The 24,324-nt window shown below is 42.6% G+C and overlaps 1 protein-coding gene across 1 annotated transcript in view; it reads right to left on the reverse strand.

Annotated features, from left to right (window-relative positions):
• Window positions 1-24,324, reverse strand: part of LOC111647356 (semaphorin-6D-like) — a 171,299-nt gene that overhangs the window by 24,542 nt on the left and 122,433 nt on the right. The window contains exons 19-20 of the mRNA XM_023396955.2: window positions 8,841-8,899; window positions 8,567-8,620 (exon numbers count right to left, since the gene is read on the reverse strand). Of these exons, the coding sequence (XP_023252723.1) occupies window positions 8,567-8,620; window positions 8,841-8,899 (113 nt within the window). The remainder of the gene's footprint in view (window positions 1-8,566; window positions 8,621-8,840; window positions 8,900-24,324) is intronic.

Below are 24,324 nucleotides of genomic sequence, written 5' to 3' on the forward strand. Positions count from 1 at the left end.
CACACCCCTCACCACCATCCCCGCCTGTTCAGCATGAGCCGCACAACACACTCAGTCCATTTGTAAGAGTTCCAGCTCATTAAAAAACACTTTTACTCCCTATGATGGCTCTTTTGCCTGCTCACACACATACACACACACGCACACACACACACACACACGATAACATAAAGACACTCAGACGCAAAAATCTCTTGCCAAGCAATTGCTACGCACGTGATCACACACACTTACCATCGTTTTTTCCTTCACACACACGCACAATCGTTTTTGTTCTTGTGCGCAGAAGCACATCAGAGACACTCGTAAAGTATAATCACACTCTTTGTCGCTCTGTTATACACACACTGTAATTAGGATATCGTCTCTTATGGCAAGTGGAGCTGAAAGTTGTTGATTTCTACAACGGAGATAATGGCTGTGTTAGTTCACTTCCTGTGCTGCAGTTATCACAGCAACAATCCCTCTGGTCTGAACAGACAACCTGCTGCTACTTTAGCGTCTATCAGTTCGTTTGGTTGCGATAACATCTCCCGCTCAAAACATCCATCACTCAGGAACTCATCATTGACTTCTGGCACAGCGCCTCACTCAAATCTCTCTCTCACACACACACACACACACACACACACGCACACACACACTCAAACACATCTTAGGTGAATCCATAACCATTTAAATTTAATGTCAGACTCATATGGAATATTAACTCAGACCACGTCACTGGAAAAAAAGCTCAGCAGAGACTGTTCCTCCTCAGACACCTTAAGAAGTGAAAGACTTGATCCTCGACAGTTTGGTACGGCAGCCTCACATAAATCTGCTACTAGCAGATTGTCCTAAACTGTAACCTCCCATTAAATTAATCGCTGTATAACGTTATATCTGACTCTTTTTTTTTAAAGGTCCCACACTCCCTGTATCCTGTGTTTCATTTGAAATGTTGATCCATAAGAAGATATATTTGTGGTTTTAAGAACCAAAAACCATCTCAGTGTAGTTTCACATCTCCTCTCTCAGGCTTCTCTCTGGAGCTCTAGTAACAGCAGGTCAGTGAGCCAATCAGAAGAGAGGAGGCTCTGAGCCTGAGGCAACTACTTTGTTGTGACATCACAAAGTTACACGAAGTCCCGGCGGTTCGTTTTGAGGGTCAGTTTCTGAATACAGGCTGTGTGCATTTCTCTGTGGACTGAGCGCTTTGATACTTCACAGTATTAATATAGAACCTAGACCTGCTTTATAACCAAACAACACATGGAAATCTGCCTTTACACAGTATGGGACCTTTAACTGTGGCAGGCCTGTTCAACAACACTCCTGCTGCAGTAAAAACTCTTATTGTGTTAATTGCATTGTGTTAAATTCAGCTCTTCAGTGTCTACAAATATTGTAATTATCATGACAGAGATCTTTTATGTAATTATTCTATTTTGTACACACACACACACACACACACACACACACACCACACACACATACACACACACACACATATACAGTATATACATATACATATATCATATATATATATACATCTGTCATCATATTTGTTCGGAAACAAGCCTAAAGGTCTTTGTTAGCATTATGTAAACAGCTGCTCTCAACTTTAAAATACAAGCACGTGGCTCCAGATGGGATTTAAATGAGGAGCAGCAGCCAGTTCACAGAAGAACAGGAGATCACTGTGACTGTAATTATTACAGGGGTCAAGGTGAAGAAACACCCACATACACTCAGGACAGGATTACAATCAGCGCTCAGAGCAGGTCATGTTAAAGCCCACCTCTCCTCCATAAATTCAATCAGAGCGGAGCTTAATTCTGCTGTTAATGCTTTAACGGTAACAGCTGTACAACTCTTCATATACATACACTTCATGTATATGCAGAGGTTTATGGCAGTTTTTAAAACACCATGCTGCAGACCTTACCTACACTTCCACCCAACAGGTGGAGGTTTGATATGCAGCCTATCTTTTTTATTTTATTTTTTTTAAATGGATATGTGGCATTTTGGAGAAGCAGCTCTTCAGGACTGAGCAAGGTGAGACAGTCGTTCACTTCAAGTGTTTGTTTTTTTTTCTTCTTCCTCTAATGGAGACGTCCTGACCTCCTTCACTGAGCTGCAGTATCTTAGATATACACTTGTTAATGCAGACACGCGCACACACACACACACAGAGCCTGAGTGCTGACATTTGATGCTCGGTCATCAACATTGGATCTCAAGGTCTCATACATTCAGGGAGGAAATACAGCTTTAGTGTGTGTGTGTGTGTGTGTGTGTGTGTGTGTGTGTGTGTGCGCGCGTGTGTGTCCTAAGCCATGAGCACGGTATGCTGGGGAACGATAGCTGCGAAGGTTGCTATGGTGATGCGAATGTGACCTCAGAGCAGATGGCACACTGCAGGGTTGATGGTTTGACACCTGCAGCGACTGGAGCTCCGTGCTGTCTGATGTGCCCCCGAGCAAGGCAGCGATCACCTGCTGACAGTCAGTGTGGATGTGAGCATCAGGTCAGGGCTTCACAATACACTGTATCAGATATACAGCAGCATGACCCTGGTTATAAGACCACTCTCACGGGAAACGCTCTGACCCTCGTGCTGCTGGGAAAGTTTCCCTCAGGTCACATAGAAGAAGAAAGGCGTCATCATGAAGCCTTATCTCTCTATGAAATACAGTAAAAGTCACAAACTCTCACTCAGGTCAGAATATTTTTCTTCAACAAGACCCCTACTTTTTTCAAACCTAATTTCCTGAAATTAAAAAAAAAAAAAAAATATATATATATATATATATATATATATATATATATATGGTTTTATATTCAGTCCAATACAGAAGCTTATATCATGATATTAAAAAGATACTTTTTTGATATCAGTACAGTGTAGATGAAGCTTTGAGATCCCAAGCAGCTTTAATTATCAGCTTCATTAAAACATGAAGGGCGTAATGAGAAGCTTGTGCATGTTTATAGAGGGGAGTGGATAATTCCTGCACCACTGCAGCTCGTGTTTGATCGGATTGGGATCACAAATGTTTAATGCTTGACTTATTCAGTCCACCGACGTGGGCTCGCAGGTTTCGTCTGATCCACCTCTCTTTTTTCTGAACACTCCCCAAACCATCAACTTCAATGACACCTGAGGCTCCTCCAGCTGTGGTCCATCAAATCGTCCAGATGTATAATAATGTAGATGTAGTTGGACTGTGTTAGGCTAATGAGGTCTACTTGATTAACGGGGTACAAACTGAGCACCGGTTCAGGACAGATACCTGAACGCAGCCTGATGCCAACCCCTCCCGGTTTCTATAAAGGGATAAATGACTGGGACAAAAATATTTAAATGTCTCTAAGAAATGCTTCCAAAGTCATTTATAAAATAATAGTATTAGGGCCACATTGAGGAAAAAAAGAAATCTGAAATTTCAAGAATAAAGTCGCAATTTGGAGAAAAAAATCATAATACTTCAAGAATAAAGTCGTAATATTATGAGAATTAAAAATGTACCCTTTTGAGAGGATAAAAACTTTTTAGGAATATTACAAGCAACCAATAAAACGTGTGAAAGGACAGTGACTGGCAGCCTGAGCTGCTTCTGGCAGCTGCTGTTTGTCTGTCTAACAATAGAATAGAATCAGTTTCTCACACAATCTTTTCAAAGTCTTGCTGCTGATGTGATACTGATGTGCCCAAAGATGAAGCATCTGCTTATTTGTGAAACCTCTGCTATAGTACAACTCCACGGGACGATCCACGAGCCTCATTCGAAAGCAGGTTAACGCTGCTGCTCCTCTGATGTTTCCCCTCTAACACAACACCTCACCTAAAATCACCATGTTATTCTCATGATATTAAGACTTTTTCCTCCTAAAATTACAACTTTATTCTTGTAATATTAAACTTTATTCTCGAAATCTCAATTTTTTTTCCCTCAATGTGGCACTAATACGCCATCGTAAATCATGAATGCTCAAGCTCACAGTGATATTTCAGACACTGCAGTGTTTTACTGCGACCCCAAGGTTCTTATTATAGAAATGATGATTATATATCATTAAATTATTTCGCATTTATGTTTTGGTGACAGGATTGACTGGATTATGTTTTGATGAAAAAACGTTTTTTTTTGACTGAATGAAGCGTTAACACGGTGTTGCTAATTTTGTTTTTGTTTGTTTGTGTTTTAGCCAACAGAAATGAGTGGAGTGAATTATTGCTGCTCTTTGTCAGGTTGAAGGGGAACACATGCTAAGTGAGTAATGGAAAATAAAGTAATAAAGGAACAGTTTGACATTTTAGGGAATTCTCTGGAGAACACGTGTCGGATCAGTTCCATCTGTGTATGAATCACTTATGGCTTTTGAAAGTAGACGTGTCTGATTTGAAATGGAGACCTCTTTCTAATTTAAATGTCATGCCGACGGTTGCCGACGGTTGCCGTCGAGCGATAAGACGCTTAACTCTTCAATTACACAGCATTTGAGCTCTTAAGTATCCTTTAAATGTCAAAGTCTCACATTCATGTCATTAAAAACAGAAGAGGCCGTTGTGTTGAATGTGATGTCAGTCACGCCATCGTCTCCCTCCGGGCCACAGAAATCCCCCCAAAGGGCTGCCGAGGAGCAGCTCGGAGTCGGAGAGCAGCGGCCTGACGCCAGACGCCGCCTGAGTGAGGAGAGGTTAACAAGAGGAACACTCTGACTTTGACCTTCACGCATAAGAAGAAGTTTGTGCAGCAGAGTTAAAGTTAAACTCATGCTCAAGTCTGCTAGTGTCTGTAAATGTAACTCTGAACTTCTGCTGCTGTAAGAAGTTTCAGACACTTTTCAAAATAAGACTTCCTCTGAACAGCTGGAACACGCTGCCGTTCAAAGTGCCAGAGCGAAATTGTGAACAAGGGGCATCAGCATTTGTTGTGTCTGAGGAAACTCTCCTATTTCCACACTGACAAGGCCATGATGACCTTATTCTGCCGCGCTTTTCTTGAATCGATTTGATCTTTTTCTCTGGCGTCATGGTTTGGAAGTCTATTTTTAAAGAGCAGGAATTTCTCTGAATCTGTTAAATGGTCCAGTCAGCTGTCTGGTCGGTCACAGCTTCACCTCGCCTCCTTGTACACCAGGACAGTTATAGCAGATGCCTGTGGCTCGATTTTAAGTGAACAGTGAAGTTCATTGAGAAAAACTGTATAAAGAGCTTTGTTCCAGCAGCCATCACTCGCATGGATAAGTTGCAGCAACACTGCATAGAAGAACTGTTTAATTAATTAATTAATTAAACGTATTTATTTATTTGACCTTGTGTTGTCTGTGCTGTGTGTTAAATGTGTATGTGTAAGACTTATGAGTCTTTTTATTGCAAACCACCGACCCTTCGATTAGCTCTGACAGCTGTGGCGCTGACTCGACGCTGTTTCAGCAACAGTCAGTTAATGTCCCTGTGCACAACGCCAGCTTCATAAAGAAATGCTTTTCCCATTCAGGTGTGGAAGAACTTGACCGGTCTGCACAGAGCCCTGATCTCGAAAAGGCTGACCGTGAGCCAGAACCTGATCACCGCTAAACATCAGTAACATCTGCTGGAAGACAGTGACAGCAGAAGAGCGGAGGCTGTTAGAGCAGCAGGTGAAAGGCCAGTGGTTGGGATGTGTCCACATATTTTTTTGGCCACGTTGTATCTCATTGGATTTGTTACACGAGACTCAAATCCATCCGGTGGTTCTCAACTTCCCCGAGAAGTCAACTCTAAGGACATGAAACCCATTTTAATTGTTCACTCTTCAGCCTGACGCCGACGAGCTCGACAGCAGAGTAAACTTCATTTCCTGGATCACCAACATTACAATGAGTAATGTAAAGGTCACAGACAGACAGCGCTCATGTCATCCATGCACCGTCGTAATTTGCATTTGCAGAACTCATTCTGCACAATGTCAACTCTCATCTAATAGAAAACTACCCTGTAATAGCACACTGCAGCATAATGGCCAATTTATGTCCATTCAGAGCCAAAACTAAACCCAGGGGGACCTCCCTCGCAGTACATTAAATAACCAATTTGCAGCGAAAACGTCATTACGGGAATAGTTCCCTGCCAAACGATGTCATTACAGTAACGACAGGCACTCTTGCATGGCGCGGCGGATAGATACGGGCGCACGGCGGGCTCAAACATCAGTCAGTCATTGTGTTCGGAGTCCTTCATGCCTGGCCGCCCGACACCATGAAGTTAATGCCGCCGACGCCATTATGGAGGAAGTGCCTGCTGTCAGTCCTACTGTATAATGGCAGCGCCAACGCTCACTCCCCGGCTTAATCGCTGCATATTTAAACTGGAGTTTCACAATGGAAGTGTGAAGAATGAGCTGAATGTGGCTGATGTTTGCCGGAGTGTGCTGTCGCTTTTTTTTTTTTTTTTATTGTGTTATGGTGCCATTAACTCCCTGGGTGATCGCTGCAGGCGTCAATAAAATCGAAAACTTAAATGACACGGTTAATCACGACACAATTAGTGCGAGTCAAGAGATGAATCTCAGGAAGTATGAAAATTAATCCGCCGGCGTCGCTCGAGCCTCCCGCTGCTTTACATCTGCTGCGCTGTAATCACGTCAGTCAGCCGGGGCTAATCACCGCACAGCGAGGTGTAGTTCTGTCTGCAAAGTCATATTTAACGGAAGGGAAAATTCAGACAGGAAGTCATTGTTTGATAACCTGCTATGTAAGTGACTGCAGGGCTTCACTTCCACACTCACATCATGCTGCTGTTTCAGTGATTAAAGAGGGAAATTAGAGGCTGAGGTGAAGCCGCAGCGGCGGCGGCGGCGTGGAAACACACCTGAACACAGTTAGTGTGGGAACATGGTTGACGTGATATCTCTCTCCTCCAGCTGCAGTGCAAAGTGTTTACATGTGCACAGGTGAGTTCCTCATCTGCTCCGATGTTAACATGAAAATAGTGATTAGTGCGGCTTTAAGTTCCAACCTACAGTACATGTTTACTTGTTAAAGTGCAGTTTTCTACAGTACAGGCCTCGTGTGTGTGTGTAGCACAGCAGCTCTCGGTTCTCCGGCTCTCAGAGCTCCGCTGCTCCTCTTTTTTTTAAACAGGTACTTTTCATTCCAGTCGACTAACAGGGCCTCATTTAGATGCCAGGTGAATGCAATTAACTTAGGAGGCAGAATACAAAACCAGCCACTCTCTAAGCTCCGAGGACTCTGGGCTGAGATCTGCTGCTCTTTAAGCAAAAAAAAAAGCTCCCGAGGACTCAGTGTGTTTAGAAGCCGCAGCTCTCTGATAGGATCGGGCCTGCTCGGCTTAAAAAATCAGCAACCAGTTCCCTGCAGGAAGGATGCAAAAGAAAAAAGAAAAATATAAACATGACAATGTCAAATAGAGCCAGTGACTGACTGGAAAAAGGCTCAGGGTCTCTAGATAAAAGACGTCATTCAGACCTGGATTAAGCAGATAATTTAAAATACGTTTTTAGTGGTGAAAAAGAGCAATTAATCATTTATCTCGTTCATTTTCGCTTAATCCTCTTTTGTCGTTGTACTCCTCAGAGCGTGGTGCCCTGGTCCGCTCACCTTGTTCTTCTTCATCACTGCTGTTCTAACTGCTGACGCCATGCAGCCACTCGAGTTCACTTCAAGTGCCCCTGAAAGACGAACTTAGCTCGTGTCAAGTAGAGCACGCATCAGAAATCTCTGTGTGTGCTCCGTCCTGCTGTCTCCCAGTCCCCCTCTCTGGCTTTAATCACAGTAATGCAGCTTATAGAGACTTAATGGGATTCACTGCGTGGGTCTGCTGTCGCTCTGTGAATGACAAAACCCGGGCTGGTTTACAGGCAGGACTCCTGACAGTCAGGTAGCGGCCGAGACCGTGGCCATGAATACAGAGCAGGCGGCCCGGTGCGGCGGCGCTTTGATCTGCCGGACTGTAATCTGGTGGAGGGTAATAATGTCAGACTGACAGACGAGCTACTGTACATCAAGACCAGTCAGTCCTGCTGTAATAACTGAATTTCTTCTGCTTGAGTTTGAGATTGTTGGTGGAGGGAGAGGAGAATAACTCCCTCCTGTTCCTCTGCTCAGGTCTGGTTTTACTTCTCTTTACAGACATTCACTCTTACAGGACCATCCTGCTGGACATTTGCTCAATCCACACTCTGTCAGTGGTGGTGATTGGATGGTTATTGATTCTTCTTGAAAATAAGATCAGATTAGTTAGATCCAATTAATTGTGAATGAGTGAATTTCACATTCAGCTGATAATGGACAGATTCCTCTCCACTCTCTTTATTTTACCTGTCCATTCCTGTTGAAGAGCTGTAGTACCTCACCTGTCCACAGGTGGTTCTACTCAGTCACCAACGCCATGTTCTCTTTGGGTTAAACATTTTTCTGTGCACAGAAGTCTCTCTTTCTCTGTCCCATGATTCTCTGCTGCTGAATAGTAATACAACCAGGAAGAGGAAGAAGAAGAAGAAGGAGGAGGAGGAGGAGGAGGAGCAGAAGAAGTAGAAGAAGAGGAAGAAGAAGAAGAAGAAGACCTTCTTACCGTAGGCGGAGTCGGCTCCAGACTCCTGGTTCCGTGTTGTCGCCAAGACGTCGGCTGCACAAACACAACAAAGCACAACACAACCACAGTCACATTGTGTCACACAAAATACATCAATGTCCTTAAAATCCTCACATTCATCTTTTTTACTGTCCAATTTACAGCCTGTATCACTGCTGTAGTTTTACAGACCACTGATTTTGACACTGTTTACACCTCATATCGGAGCTGTTATCATCATTATGGTGGCTGTAAAATGCCAGGTTTATCTTACCGTGGCAGCTGTCTGGGTGAAACGAGTGGTCGCCCTCGATATCCTGTTCAAACCCCGCCCTGTGCACACACACACACACACACACACATACACACACACACACACACACACAAACACACACACACACACACACACAGAGGAGAGAGAAGGGGAGACAGGAATTTAAACAAAAGAATAAAACATTGATTGTAGAACAAAACCAGACATAGAGCCTCCCTCTCATGTTGGTTGCCGTGGGTTACCACTGCCTGGGAATTTAATCGATGATGTGTATCCACAGTGACCAGAGTTAAGACAACGTTAATTACATCATGTCACGCAGTTCATCTCCAGCTCATCATTTAGTTTTAGATTTTCTGAGGTCGACTGAGGAGAAAGAAACAGTGAATTCACCTTTTCTGGTCGTCCAATTAGGGGAGAGGAAGGTGAGAACTGTCCAATCAGAAGACAGGTAGCGACAAGAGGTGACCATGAAACCCACACTCACACACACTGAGTTTCAGCGGCAGTAAAGTGAAGCGGTGTGTATCTCAGTAAATGAAGCCATTTACTTTCCTCTCAGTGTCTCCGGCTCTCGGTTTGTGTCCCTGCTGTTTACTGTCTCTGCCGCTGTCGCCACCGACGCTTCCACCTGACCTTCAAATCAATTTTTAAAGGGCCAACAAATCAGGTTTTTACTGCCACATGCCGCCAAACGACGCAGTGTAAGATGCGAGGAGAAGGGAGACTGGTTCTGTTACTCACACCGCTCAGCAGCTGCAGCCGACACAGGTCGGACATGAAGTCACACCTGTCAGAGCGGATGAGGCCTTTATGCCTAATCTCACCAAACTCAGCACTTCCTCCATGTTTACCTGCTGTTCGGACAAATTACTTTTTTTTTTTCTCTCCGTCGCTATTAAGATACTGTCACTGAAAATCACTTCCTGCAGATGTTTCATACTAAAATATTTCCAGCGGTAGTCCCTCCCTGTCCTGATAGACTTTTAATGTGAAAAACCTGCAGGGAGTATTGTGTCATTGATGGCATCTTAATTAATTTAGAAGCGACATGAATGAATTTGTTAAAACAAAACAGTATTTCTTTTTTTTTTAAAGAAGAGCAGCAGAGTTGTACTGATGGAGTTAGTGCTGTGGTGGAAGTTGACATTAAATACAGTTTATGGCTGTTTTTTGAGACTCTAATTTTATTGATACACTGAGTTTTATTTGAGATTTTACACTAAACCAAAATAGACATGACCTCCTCATCTGGGCTCAGGTGAATGTGGATTAGTTTTTGCAAACACAGAACGGCTTCTTCACTAGGTCAAAATTTTTGTGAAGAGATGTATTTCTTAAAGAAACAGTCATCCTAAAAATAACGACGACGAAGCGAAACCCTGCATTCAGGGTGTGATGTATCGTTCAGGAATATGAAGTGTGTAAAGTCGACATGAACGTGCTTGTGCACGTGTAAATTCCATGATTAACTGCCCATGACAAAGACAGAAGAAGTGTGATGTAACAAAGCCACAAAAGTAAGGAGGTCGGAGTGAGAAGACCGGTTCAGAACATATGAAGAATTCTTGGCTTTTAAACAGAGCAAGACTAACACCATGAATGGCGAGGTTTCACAGGAACATGGGAGACAAGAACAGACAAGAAAACAGACTGAGAGACTGGACAAGTGTCTGACTTTAACACTGGGGATCTGCTGTTTGCAGATTCTTTTAACAAGTAACGATTTAGTCCTTTAACTAAACCTTAAACATAAAATATATGAAAAAAACAGTAATTATCCTGTTGATTTCATGGAAATCTGACCAGTAGTTTAGTTTAGTTAGTTGACAAATTGCTCAGTGTTGGACAGATGCACCGACATCTCCATCCACCCACAAGCAAAAATATAAAGCCTATTTATATAATTATATGAAATAGTTCTGGTACAGTTCTTATTATTTCATCCTGATACAAAAACAAAAGCAGGAACATTTGGCAACGCTTCAGTGAACCAAATTACAGTCATAAACCATCAACAGGAAGTTGCCGTGGGAGGCTTGATGTTTTGTGGAGGTGAGAGGATATTTTCCCAGAAACATTTCAGAGGCTGAAAAGGTACTTTGTTTTCAAACTGCTGTGCTCCGAGACAGAAGCATTCATCAGCCTGATCACGCTGAGCCCACGTCCTGATTTATTTGGCACGACGTGTTTCCAGCTCTGTTTATCACGTTCTGTCTGTATTGGAGAAAACATTTTCCACCTGAGTGACTGGGAGAAGAAACACTTATTCTAACTTTTTGTTCCTGTTTAATAAAAGTGACAGAATGACTTCACTGTTCGTCCTCACCTGCCCATACTCTCTCTCTCTCTCTCTCTCTTTGTTTACCACTCTCTCTTGTCTCCATTCATTTGTTTGCTTTGTTTCTCCATTTCCCTCCTCACACTCTCCCTCCATCCGTCTGCACTAATATCTAACTTGTCTCTCTTTCGTTTCCTTTTCACACCTCAGCAGATGCAATGGTGCAATGCTGCAATCAAAAGGTTCCTGAAAACGCAGACTGGGCCAGGCCCGGGGGGGTGGGGGGCACTTTCCAACAGTCTCTCCTGGACGACGCTCGTACTGTTCACACGGACAGTTCACACCCTGGCTCCTCTCTCACCTGCACACAGCCGACCAATCACCGAAGGAGGTGGGTGGTAATGTCACATTGTTGTGTTTGGAGAGTTACTGGAATGATTTGACTTGTCGAGGCGTGTACGTCTATGCGCGCTGTGTTATATGAAGAATGCTTCAGTTTTTCTGCATCATACGGTGAAATAAATGTGGGCACCCTGGTCCACATAGTACTTTTTCATCTGGGTCTGTTTTTCCTCCTTAGTTCCAGTGAAGGGAAATCCTAATGACACAGCACACAAAGGTATTTTAAACAATGAAAATAGTGTGCTTCCAACTATATGGCAGCCGTGATGAATTAAGAAAAACTGGCTACCGAGACAGCAACTAATTAATTCCCGTGAAGGTTCCACAGATTTGGGGCCATAGTCCTTCTCTAGCTGAGCCAGCTGACTTTCTGCTGGCCCCACACACACATGAATAGGATAAAATCCTTTAAAGGTCCCATTTTTTTATTATAAAGCGGGTCTAAGCTCTATATTAATAATGTGAAAGTATCGAAGTGCTCAGTCCACAGAGAAATGCACACAGCCTGTATTCAGAAACTGAGCCCTAAAATGAGCCGACGGGACTTTTGTAACTTTGTGATGTCACAACAAAACAGCCACCGCTCTCAGCCACGCCCCAAGCCCCGCCGACCTGGACCCACTATCCAACCTTGCAGGATTTGATTTCTCTGAATGTTTACCTGAAATCCGCTATATTTTTATTCGATCACTCATTAAAAAGTCAGTCAATCAGAGGAGCGGCTCAGAGGCTCTCGTCTGATCGGTGGATCAACCTGTTGTTACTAGAGCTCCAGAAAGAAGCCTGAGAGAGACATTGAGATGTTTTTTGTTCTTAAAACCACAAAAATATCTTCTTATGGATCAACACTTCAAATAAAACATAGGAAAAGTGAATATAAGGTCAAATACGGGACCTTTAATGACACAGCTCTTCTAGACATTCTAATTTAAATAGATCAAATAAATTAAATTCTGAATTCAAACATTTTTTTGGATATGCGATAAAAATGTATTGCAGTGTTTTACAGTCAGACATCTCAGTGCTGTTCCTCCAGGTTCATGGAAACAGTTTGAGAAAGCCGGGTCTATAAGGAATTCACTCACACACTGATGGTTGGTGAGCTCCGCTGCAAGGTGCTGGGTCAAGGGTTCGGGATCTTGCACTTCAACATGTGGACAGGAGGAGCCAGGGATCAAACCACCAACCCTGTGAATGGTGAACGACTCACTCGGCCTCCTGCGCCACAGCTGCCCCGACCTCAAACACCCCCCCCCCTTTTCCAACACCTTTAGAACGAACACGAACAGCAGCTGTGAGGCAGAACTCATCACCAGCATCACTGATGTGTCTGAATGTGAACAAAACCCCCCACAGTCACATGTGGGGGGAATAATTATTCAGGTGTCTGCATACTTTTTTCCATGTAGCTCACATTATCTTTCACTTTAGCAAACAACAGCTATCTGCTCTTAGATTTTCCCCACCAGTATAAATACAGATCACATAATCCAATAAAGAATAAATGAATTATGCAACAGGAGCTGTGGAACATTTCGATCACATTTAATGAACTCTACATGTTTGGATTTATTATGAAATCATTATGCTTTCCTCTCCTCACTCACTCTATATTTACCTCTCCTCCACCTCACTTATTTGCTAACTCCTCCGCCCCCACAGTCACTCAATATTTATCTCCCTTATCACTCATTCTCTCTCTCTCCATCACCATCTTTCCTCGGTCTGGAGCTACATTTCCACCAGCGTGGGCTGAGCTGTAAGTGAGGAGAAAAAGGGAGAGAACAGGAGGAGGTTGTTGCGACGGCGAGCGGCTATAAATCCTGAACCCTCTCGGGCACCTAAACGCCTCGTTCATCTAGCGGGAAGCGATTCGGAGGAGGGGACAGAAATAGACTCAGTCGGTTATAAAATACAGCCAAGTTATCAGATGCTGTTGTTGCTGAATTGTATTTTTATGTTCTCGACGTTGAAGCTCTACAATGGAGGCGGGGACAGGTTTCAAAGGCTGTAAAATGTAATTACAATGTATAAAAAGCTGCAGGAGCTTTCACTTAAAGACAGAACATTTACACTTTACACTTCCTCTGCACTCCTATGATGCATTTGTGCTAATGACATATGGGTTTTAATAAGCAGGTTGTTTGGCTGTAATGTCAGCCCTCTTGCTGATAATGGCCTCCCTCTCCTCAGTTATGAAAAGTCTTTGAAACTTTTTCTCAAAGATGTCATTAAATCTATCACCACAGTCCTTTAGGTTTGAAAGACTTAAGACTTGACTATCTTGAATGACCAAAGAACTTGAAACAAGAAGCTTGAAACTTAAATGAATGAAATGGAAATTTAAGACTAGAAGTAAGACTTCTATCAAATTACTTGGACTTGTTTTGGACTTAATGACTTAAAACTTGAATGAAGACTTACCCTAAAAGACTTTAATCTTGACTGACTTAGGAAGACCAGATTTGGACTCATCTTGAATGACTTGAAACTTGACTTAAGACTTGCTCTGAAAGAATTCGAACTTGATTTGACTTGAGACTTAAGAGCTGAGACTTAAATGACTTAAAACTTACGACTTGACATAAGACTTGTATCAAATGACGTAGCTGAGACTTGAACTTGCCCTGAATGACTTAAAACTCTCAAAGACTTTAAACTTGACTGATGTGGGCCAGACTCAAAGGAGTTAAGAAGAATCTTGAATGACTTGAGACTTGACTCAGACTGCATGGCTCGGTTGCATGATTTGGACGTGGCATGAATGACTTGTAACCTGAGATATAATTGACTTAAGACTTGACCTAAGACTTGTCCTGACATACTTGATATGGGAACTGAGACTGGGGGGCAAGACTTGAGACTTATCTGCAAAGACTTAAAACTTGATTGACTGACTTGAGACTTGGTTTGGTCTCGTCTTAACTGACTTGAGACTTGAGAATCAAATCACCATTAACTTCTCTTTGATGACTTGAAACTGATTGGGACTTGTCTGTCTTGGCTCAAATGACCTGAGACTTGCCTCAGACCGGGACTCAAAGGCCAGCTCATTAAATGAACCACTCACTATAAACTAAGAGTCGTGTCAGTGATGTCGCAGGTGGAAGATTAAAGTCACCCATGAAATGATTCTGCTGAAACACAACTCATTTAATTTCATTGAATTCAACGCTGCTCTGTAACGGTAGATTGCTCTGTTTAAACAACTCTGAGCACATCGTGATGATGTAAGGAAGAGTGAAGCTCCTCATTTCCCGCTGCTCTCGCTGAACTCGGCTCTTGAGGCACCAAACGGTTATTTAGATGAGTTAAAACCTGACAGCAGCAATATCCCTGCACCGGTAACAGTCGTAAACTCAGTCCTGAAGGTCCAATGAGACAGCAGCGGGCGCTTTATACCCACACAGGTGAGATTCGATGATATTATTAAAGCCATGCAGGTAAGAGGTTTGGGCTGACTGAACACGATGAAGGAATAATAGGTGTTACAATGAGACACAGAAAGAGAAAATGGCCTGTTCATTTGAATGGAAGTGCTGGTGTGTGTGTGTGTGTGTGTGTGTGTGTGTGTGTGTGTGTGTGTGTGTCTGAAAGTGTGTATGTATGTGTTACAAGAACAATGGGTGTTTCATCATATCAACTTAAAAGGTGATGTTACATCAGTGTTGTGTGAATCAGTTAGTGCAGGTTTAAGTTTTCAGATTCTATTTCAGTGAACCAGTGTTTTCAAATATATTAGACGTGGATTTAGTCACAGTTTTTGTTTCATATTTTCACCTTTGTGATTATAGGTGTCAGTTCAGTCAGGACAGAGCTGTCTTTCTCCTGGAACAATGGAAGAAGGACCTGAAACTGTCAGAGCTGCTCACAGCTGGTGAATTTAAAGGATCTGGAAACTCTTAGTCAATACTTTTACTTTTGAACTTATTGTTCTTACTTTATTTCAGATTTATGAGAATAGTGTCTTAGTTGGATTTTTCTCTTTTATTTCATCTTCACTCTGATCACATTTCACCAGAACATTGTGTATATTCTTCTGATGTGTGACTGCATGTCTTATTGTAGAATAATCTCTCAGTGAGACCTTTCCCTGCTTAAATCAATGCAATGAAAAGTATTCAGGCATAGTGACGGTCTGAAGGTCTCTGCTGTCTGTGAAAGTTAAAGCCGCCATTTGTTTTCATCACCGTCAGTCTCCATCAGCTGTTAGAGAAGGTGCGTATTCATTTTTCACAAGCATCACTTTGTCACTTTATCTGCTTCTCTCTCTCTCTCTCTCTCTGTGTGTGGGTGTGTGTGTGTGTGCTGTCGTCCTGCCTCTGGATCAACCTAAACAGTGCACACCCACGGTCTCAGACACACACACACACACACACACACACACACACACACACACACACACACACACACACACAAACCCAGGCGGTCTCTAGGGAAACGGCTGCCTTGCTGCCACGACTACCGAGTCCATCTGGTGTTCTCCTGTGGACCCTGTGTATTTGTCTCTCTTCTTTCCCTCCTCTTCTTCCTCCTCCTTTTTTTTCCTCCATCTGTATCTCCCTCTACCTCCTCCTCCTCTCTCTCTCTCTCTCTTTTTTTTTTTTTTTTTTTTACTTTCTGCACCTTCCGCTCTCTCTCTGTCCCTTCAGCTGAAGTTCGGTGAGAAGTTAAACTTCCCTTTCCTGTCACACTCTTTCCATCCATCTCTCCATCTCTCTGTTTCTCCCAGGAGGAAGTCTTCCGCTTATCAGCAGAAGTCTGAGGAGCTAAACTCACTTCAGTGGAGCTCTGAATAATATCTCTGCCTTTTACAAAATGTTATGTATTTATGCTTCCATCAGCTGCACTGAGCTCAGACTCTGGTGCTTTTCTACACTCGGGTTGTTTGCTAGAGACGTTTGATTGGTTCCTGAAGGCCCCGGTATAGTTGCTCTGCTTACATATGAGTCAAAAAGTCTGCTAATCCAGAATAGGTTTGGTTAAAACTCATCACCCGGGCAACCTGATGGCCCAATGGTGAGGGCACATAGCACATGGGCTCAAATGCCCTTCTGTAAAAGTGATGATTTTCTTCATTCAGACAGAGGAGGTTATGATATGTTACATTACGTTACCTTACATTGCTTTACGTTACGCTATGTTACAATATGATACTATACGTTATATTGTGCTACGTTAGGTTACATGTAAGTTACGTTGTGTCATGTTACATTATGCCATCCTGAGTTATGTCATGTTACGTTAGGTTATGTGTAAATTACATAACGTCACATTACAGCACGTTATGTTACGCTACGTTACAATACAATATGTTACGTCATATTACGTTAGGTTAGGTTACTTTACATCATTTTATGTCATATTAGGTTACATTTAAGTTACGTTAAGGGACTCATGCTGCATGTGAAACGCTGAGCTGGATATTCATGTGTTATCTATCCATGCAGCTGGTTTCGAGTGACCACTGGAAATACACAGAGAGGATGATGGTCAGACTATTATTGTATTTTTTAACCTCTACTGAGAGTGAGAATTGTCTCTTCAAAGGCTTGAAATTGCCTTTTCACAGTGTTTCCTACTTTATTAAACTGATTTTGTGCATAACAGATAATGATTGAGATAATATGTTTATTACATGGTGTTAGCGGGTGATACAAGATATGCATTTAACCCCCCCCCCTCCTCTGCATGTTAAATTGTGCTACAATAATCAGACTGCGTTCAGCTTTCAGGTCTGACAGTCTGACGGCAGCTGTGGCTTTTATGTCATAGACACCGACATGTTAAACTCACATCAGATTAATGTAAAGGTGCAGGTCTGTGAGGAGGTTCTGTCTCAGTTTGAGCAAAAGCTGAAAGATGACATTTCAAGCGTTGGCTCCTGTGTAAGCACTGGAAACAGATCAAGTATTGATTATAGTATAAAGTATAAAATCTTCACCCATCACAAACTCTGACAGAGTCTGAACAAAACACCAAGAATAAACTGCACTTTGTAAAAATCCATGACCATTGTATAAATGATGAACTAAGTCCAAAGTGTGCTGTGAGTTTAAAACTTCAGGGATGTTTCTAGATGATGGCATGCATGATGAGGTTCAAAGATGATAAATGAGATTACTTTGTGGGGGGGGGGGGGAGGGGAATGAAGTTAAATAACTGAAATTAAAGTCGAAAATCTAAGAAAAGACAGAAACACTTTCTGTGCTTTTGTAAACCTGCAGATTCTTTGTTTTTACATTTTTGTGAATTAAACTTTCCACAACTGGAGCCTTATAATGTGATATTAGGGATGTCAATTATGATCAAATGTTGTGAACGTCCTGATGAACGATTGATCTGCGGTAAATCTGTGCAGTTACAGCTGAGCCTCGTGTTTTTCTCCTGAGGATGCTGCGGCTGCGGGACAGGAACTTGTGATGGACTGTATTGTGTCTGAGGTTTTGATGCTAACCGCGGCGGATCAGACGCAGGACGAGGGGCTGCTGAGACGAGCGCGGCTGAGATGTGATCTTGGCTGACGCTAATAGAGGATAATCACCAAACTTGGTCAAACTTTCCTCCGCTCCACTGCCGAGCACACAGGGCGAACGCTGCCTGCTCTCCCATCAGCCTCTGTGACGTAACAAACACACGCGGGTTACAAGACATTATGATGTTTATTAAAGGCAACGATGTCTGCTGACGAATTACTCTGAACCTTTTAGACTTTTTAGTGGGTGGTCAGTGTGGCAGATTTTGTTTGAAAAAAAGGGACTAAAGTGATTTTTCTCTTTAGGGAGGTCACTCACGTGGCCGGCCTCTCACCGCTGAACCCTTTCTCTCCAGTCTTTCTGCTCCACTCGCTCTAATAATGCTCTCACGTATAAGTCCTTTCCATCTCCCTGCTTGGACTAATTTTTCTCCTTTGCTCGCTTTTCTCTTCACTTTTGCTCCTCACATGATCGCTCTGTGGGCAATGTAATATCATCCTCCTGCAGTTAGGCTCTGACTTTTAGCCCTCGTGCTGTCTGGATGATTCTGCTGCTGGTCTTCGAGGAAATTAAACTTACATTGCTGAATGTGTTTAGATCGGGGAGGACAAAGGTTCAGCTTCAATTTTCTTTCTCTCAAGACCAAACTGAAAAGTGTGGTCTTTTAATTTATTCAATTGAATTTCACATGGAAATTAGCAGCAGTGGTCTTGGCAGCTGTTGTTGGGTGGATTGTGATGATCAGACGTTCATGTTCCCCCCCAGGATCAACTGTAGTAACTTTTCTGATCTTCTGTCCTCTAGCGCCACCATCAGGTCACGTTTGGCTTTGTCCAACACTCCGGTTTATGACCGAATACCTGCAGAACCGATGACGTTCCCATCGGCCTCGGCTGCACTTTGAGTGAGGTGCTGGAGAATGGTCTGTCTGCCCCAATCACAGCGACTCCTCCAACCTGAACTTTTTCAACCTTCTGATACGAGCCATCGGAGTGTCTCCTGAAATAGCGCCCCTTACGGCAGCGGGCGCAGCCGACCTCAGCTGTCATGGTTACAATAATAAACACACGGACTGTACAGGCGGAGGTGCACCTACCTTCGTTGCCATGGTTACTATAATAATGGTCATGGCTTGGTTTAGGTTTAGGAAAAAAATCATGATTTGGGTTATAACAAGAACTCAATATTATATGATCTTTGTTGTCATGGTTACAATACAAACAGCTGGTTTCACATGGGAATCGCACACCGCTCTGCTGTGTCATATTCACGTGTGTTTTTTTGACCCATCCATCCACCGCAACCTCCTCCTGACGTGGACTTTGTCGCTCTTTACAATTTACACTACGTCACCGCACTTTCCCCTTTGCTCCTGTCGTAATTTTCAATACACTTCGCCTCACAGCAAGACGTAACTATGGGTCACAATAACCTGCTGCACAGACGACCTATGAGCTTGTTTTTTTACAGGAGGACCTTCTCACCCATCATCATTCTGCTATTGGGGGGGAAAAACACTGGCTGCTTTGCATTTCTTTAAACCAATCGTCTTTGGCGGCAAAACTTTTTTTTTTTCCAGCATGTACGCCGCTAGTTTGGAGGCTTGGATTTTGAAAACGGTAACAATAAGGGGAAGCTACCTGAAATAGGCGTCCAAAGGCAGGCTCATACCCCCAGCCTACAGACTAACATGTTACTTATAGCATTTGGCAGAGTACATTGGTAACATATGAAGGTATTTTGCAGAAGACATTTCTGACATTCTGATAACTGAAAGAAAGGGCAGGGTGCAAAAGCTACGACAACAGATGAGAAAGCCGTAATCTATAAACCTGCTCACTTCTGAAGACGGTGAAAGCTCTGAAGCTCCAAGTCAAAGCCAATTCATCAATCAGAGCTGAGCGAAACCAAATTAAACTCTACATCACTTCAGCACCAATTGAGGAAGAACAGCATCCAAACCTGAGAAGAGAATAAACTGACATTCCTGTCTGACTGTGTCTTCCTACTTGTTTTACTTCCTCTTCCTTTAACTCTCTGACACAGATATCTTTTTCTTTTTTTTTTTGTAATTCTGCGTCTCTCATCTTCGCTCTGCTGCTCCTTCCTTTCCACCTCTTGCATCACATCTTTGCCTGCCTCTTCGTTTCCTTCCTCGTCTGTTTTTTTTTTTATTTTTTTATCTCCACCAGCTCATCCTGTCCATTTTAATCTTTCTGCAGCTCCTTCTGAGCTCTGCTCTTGTTTGTATTAAAAATGCCAATTGTGTGTCTTTTGATGACTGATGCCACCATAGATAATATTGTTTCCTATGTGTGTGTGTGTGTGTGTGTGTGTGTGTGTGTGTGTGTGTGATTGTATGTGTGATTTTCTGAAGTCTGGAGAAAACGGCATTTCAACGGCGTGTTGCTTCCCCTTTTCAACAGTTTTCCACTTGAACTGAGACGTTGGGGTTCAGGAGTAAATGAAGTCGAGCAGAACGAAACTTCTGCTCCTTCATCATCAAAACCGTCATTTGATGGAGCACTGATGGAGCAGAACTCCATCAGTGCTCCGTGTGGACAGAGGGCGAGGAAGAAGAAGAGGTCGATTTTCAGGGCCGTGGCCCGGGTTTGAGAAATAATGACGTCATGAGAATTTCATCAGTTTCCAAAGTGCCTGTGAGCCATTGAAATGAAGCAATACCTCATCTGAACCCTTGTCGATGCTGCATATTTCTATAATGCAAACTTTTCACAGCTAGATTCCCTCTTTGTGTCACTGTCCCTCGACTGAAGCTCAACAAGGAAACACTGTGGAGACAGAAAGAGGAAGGTTTGTACTTATCAGACTGTAACTTTGGAACGTCTCCACTTTATGTGACTAACTCTACTTCAGATAAACTTTGGAAAATAGTTTTACACAGAACAAGGATGGTGCATTATGGATATTATGAAAACCCTGAGAGACAAGTGGAAAAAAAAATATATATATTGTAAGGATTTCTTTTACTTATTTATTTATTTTGGTGAGGAAGTGTTTGTTTTTGTAACACTCATTTCGGCCAAAAGGTGCTTTGGAAAAATAATCATATGTCAAGCTCTGAGAGCAGCTGTGGTTTTCACTTATTTATTTATTTATTCATTTATTTTCAGGATTTTACAGGGTGTTTTATTTTGTAATACTCATTTTGGCCACCACAGGCTGTAATGCACCACTACCCCAGTTTAAAAACTAATAGCATTCATGTTTTTTTCCAGAAAAAAAGAAAAGGAAAAAAGAAAAAAAAAAATCACTTGCCTTTCAAGGAGAACTAAGTATTACAAAAACAAATCCTCACCAAAATCAATAAATAAATACATGTACTTGCCTCTCAGGGCTTCTGCATGCATCACTTACATTGAAATCTCTTTAGGAAAGGATCTTCTACTCTCCAGTATGAACTACAGGAATGATTCCAGTAAGCAAAACCTGCTTCAATGTACAGGTCGGCATGTGACTGTTGTTTTTACACAGACTTGAAAAGTAGTTCCAGCAGTGGCAAAGGGTGAGTGTGGTCCCCTATACGTGAGACGGGTCCTGATACCGAAACACTGCCCTTCTCACTTCCTGGACACCCTGACTGGAGGGACGACCAGTGCAGAGGATGTACTTCCATCATGATGAGCTACACTTGTCAGTCATTCATGGCTCATCTACAAGAGATGCACAGACTCGATTTTCGACTTAATGTGAAAAGTTGAACCATTTGGGGACCGGGTCAGGTTTACACACACACATACACACACACACACAGTTTTAGTTTTGGTTTTGAGCTAGTTGAGGTTTTATTATCTTTTTGTTGTTGTTTAGAGAGAGCTATAATCGACCCTCAAGTCCCCTTTCCTTCATAGTCCGCCTCTTTTTTTTTTGTCACTTAACGACCACTCCATAAAATAAATAACTGTATTTCATCAAAAGTTTTATATCCTTTCTTTCTCCCCTCGAGAGCCGGGCTGTAACAGCTACTTAAAGGTTGTGCACCGCAGCTAAAAAGCTGCGACAGCTTCCTGCGTTTTGGACTCTAGGTTCCCTCAGAGGTCGGCGCTGTAGAGACAGCCTGCTATTAGTCAACACCATGAAGTTCAACCCTACTTTAAAACTGTGCCATTTACTCTGCGTCTGTGAGTGAATCCACCAATTACAGCGATGAATAGATTCCTCTCCGGGCTTTAAACCCCCTAATCCTGAGCATACGTTTTTATTAGACACAAACGGTTGTCTCTGCTGCAGCAAAACACTGTATTTTAGGAGCTGACAGGTGTATATTTTCACTAGTTTGAGCCTACAACCTTCATTGAACCTTATCATCTGAGATCATCTCTAGTCTCCCTTTCCTTCCGTCCTTCTTCCTTCCATCCTTTCCCTTCTTACATTTATCTCTTCGACCTCCTTCTTCACTCTTTCAGTTGTCATGATGCTGCGAGGCGGCACAAAGTCAGTGTTAACTCCCTCCCTTCGTACCAGACTCATAATCCCAGTTAAAAACTCGTCAAAGAGACGACTGCTTCTACAGCATCAGTTAACTGACTGCTCACAATCTAAAAAGTTTCTTCAGCAGTCGTTTGCATGAGAAAAGAGCATATAAATGTCCTAATCAGCTCCGTGTTAACCAGCTTTGACTTTAACAAACCAGATGTCTCGACCAAAACTCAGATATGCAGCGTGCGAAAAGAAAAGCCCCCCTGAGGCTCGGTGAGCTATCGATCCACGAGGAGAGACGTATGAAAAGAAGACAGTCGATTGTAAAGAGCTGTCGTCCCGAGGAGGACGTCACATTCAGACTGAGCTGAGATCAGCTCTGGGATTATGTACGCCTGCTGCAATATTTGTGCCTGACATTGATTGGGTTCATATTTGATGGAAGTGTTGAAGCGCAGAGACAAACTCAATTCATAAAACAAGAGCTGTAAATCAGACTCACACCGAAGCTGCGGGAGAGTGACAGCAGACTGAGATCAGTTCAGCTCAAAATGATGAAATCTTTTAAATTAAAATCCAGACATCTTTGACACTTCACTATTTATATTCAACATGTTTCTATTCAGTAATAATAGTTTTCATTGTGACTGAAGGGGTCCACCTTTACCAACTCACTGCTGACAGAGCTACCAACAAATCTCTGTACAGTTTTCTCACTATTAAAAACAAGGCACATCTTGTTTAATCATTGAACTATTTCAATATATGCTCAGTAAATGTTAACATCTCTACAGTCTGGTCTGAAGCCTGCTACATGATCCTGGTGCAGAATACAACTGTACATTCATTCCTTTGATTTTTATTTCACTGTCAGATTTAGCTACAACACGGTAGAATCAGCATCAACAACCCAACATGTGTAAAATATATAATCACAAATGTCAAATGTCATTATCATAGACTGCATATGAAGATGGACGTATTCTCTGTAACGTCACCAACAGGCTTCTGAAGAACGGTTTTGAAGCTCAGAGTGAGCCGCTCCGCCGCCTCCATCTTGGCGGTGTCTGACTATCTAATCCAAAAATGGGCAAAGAGGTGGGGCATGTGCAGAGCAGAGACTTCGGTGCATGCCGGTTTAATAACTGTGGCAAGCATTCAGCCACCCACCTGTCACTCAAACTGGCCACACCCTCCATTATACATAACTTAAAGCCTTGATAAAATGTAAACAGGTGAGTCATGAAGAAGGAAATTTGTAGTAGAGACCAAAACTGTTTTTTGTACCAGGCTGTAAACATGTTATATTTTCACATGGGAGTGAATCGGGATTGACTCACTTTTGGAACCAGCCTCTAGTGGTCATTAGAGGAACCGCAGCTTTTGGCTCTATTGTGTTGGAGCTTTGTCTTCATAACAATCGATTTCCAGATATATCACCAAGGCCATGACCTCTGTGTCATGTCAGTGACCTTGAGTCCTGACTTTCTCATTTGTTGAACATCATGAACAATGAATCGTCTCCATCCACATCCTGCTGAGCTGCTCTGTACACAGACACCAGTAGACATTCAGTTAGTTATGCGACTGTCTTTGGTAAACCCTGTAATTATTGTCATAACACACTTTAACTCTACATCTGCACAAACACAACTCCTGCTCCTGTATACTCCCAGAAGCTTTCAGCTTTGACTCTAAATTCAAGACATGAGAGTCGAGCCTGAAGATGAAATCCCCCCGAGTTTCTATGCTAGAGTCCATCAATATGCTGAGACAAGATGAGATTTTAGCAGCACACACACACACACACATACACACACACACACACACACACACACACACACACAGACAAACACACTGCAGCTAGTAGCTTGTGAAATCAAAC

This window comes from Seriola lalandi, unplaced genomic scaffold (assembly GCF_002814215.2).
Source record: "Seriola lalandi dorsalis isolate HSWRI2012SDOR001 ecotype SW California unplaced genomic scaffold, Sedor1 jcf7180002054985, whole genome shotgun sequence".
In the NCBI taxonomy this organism is placed as follows: Eukaryota; Metazoa; Chordata; class Actinopteri; order Carangiformes; family Carangidae; genus Seriola; species Seriola lalandi.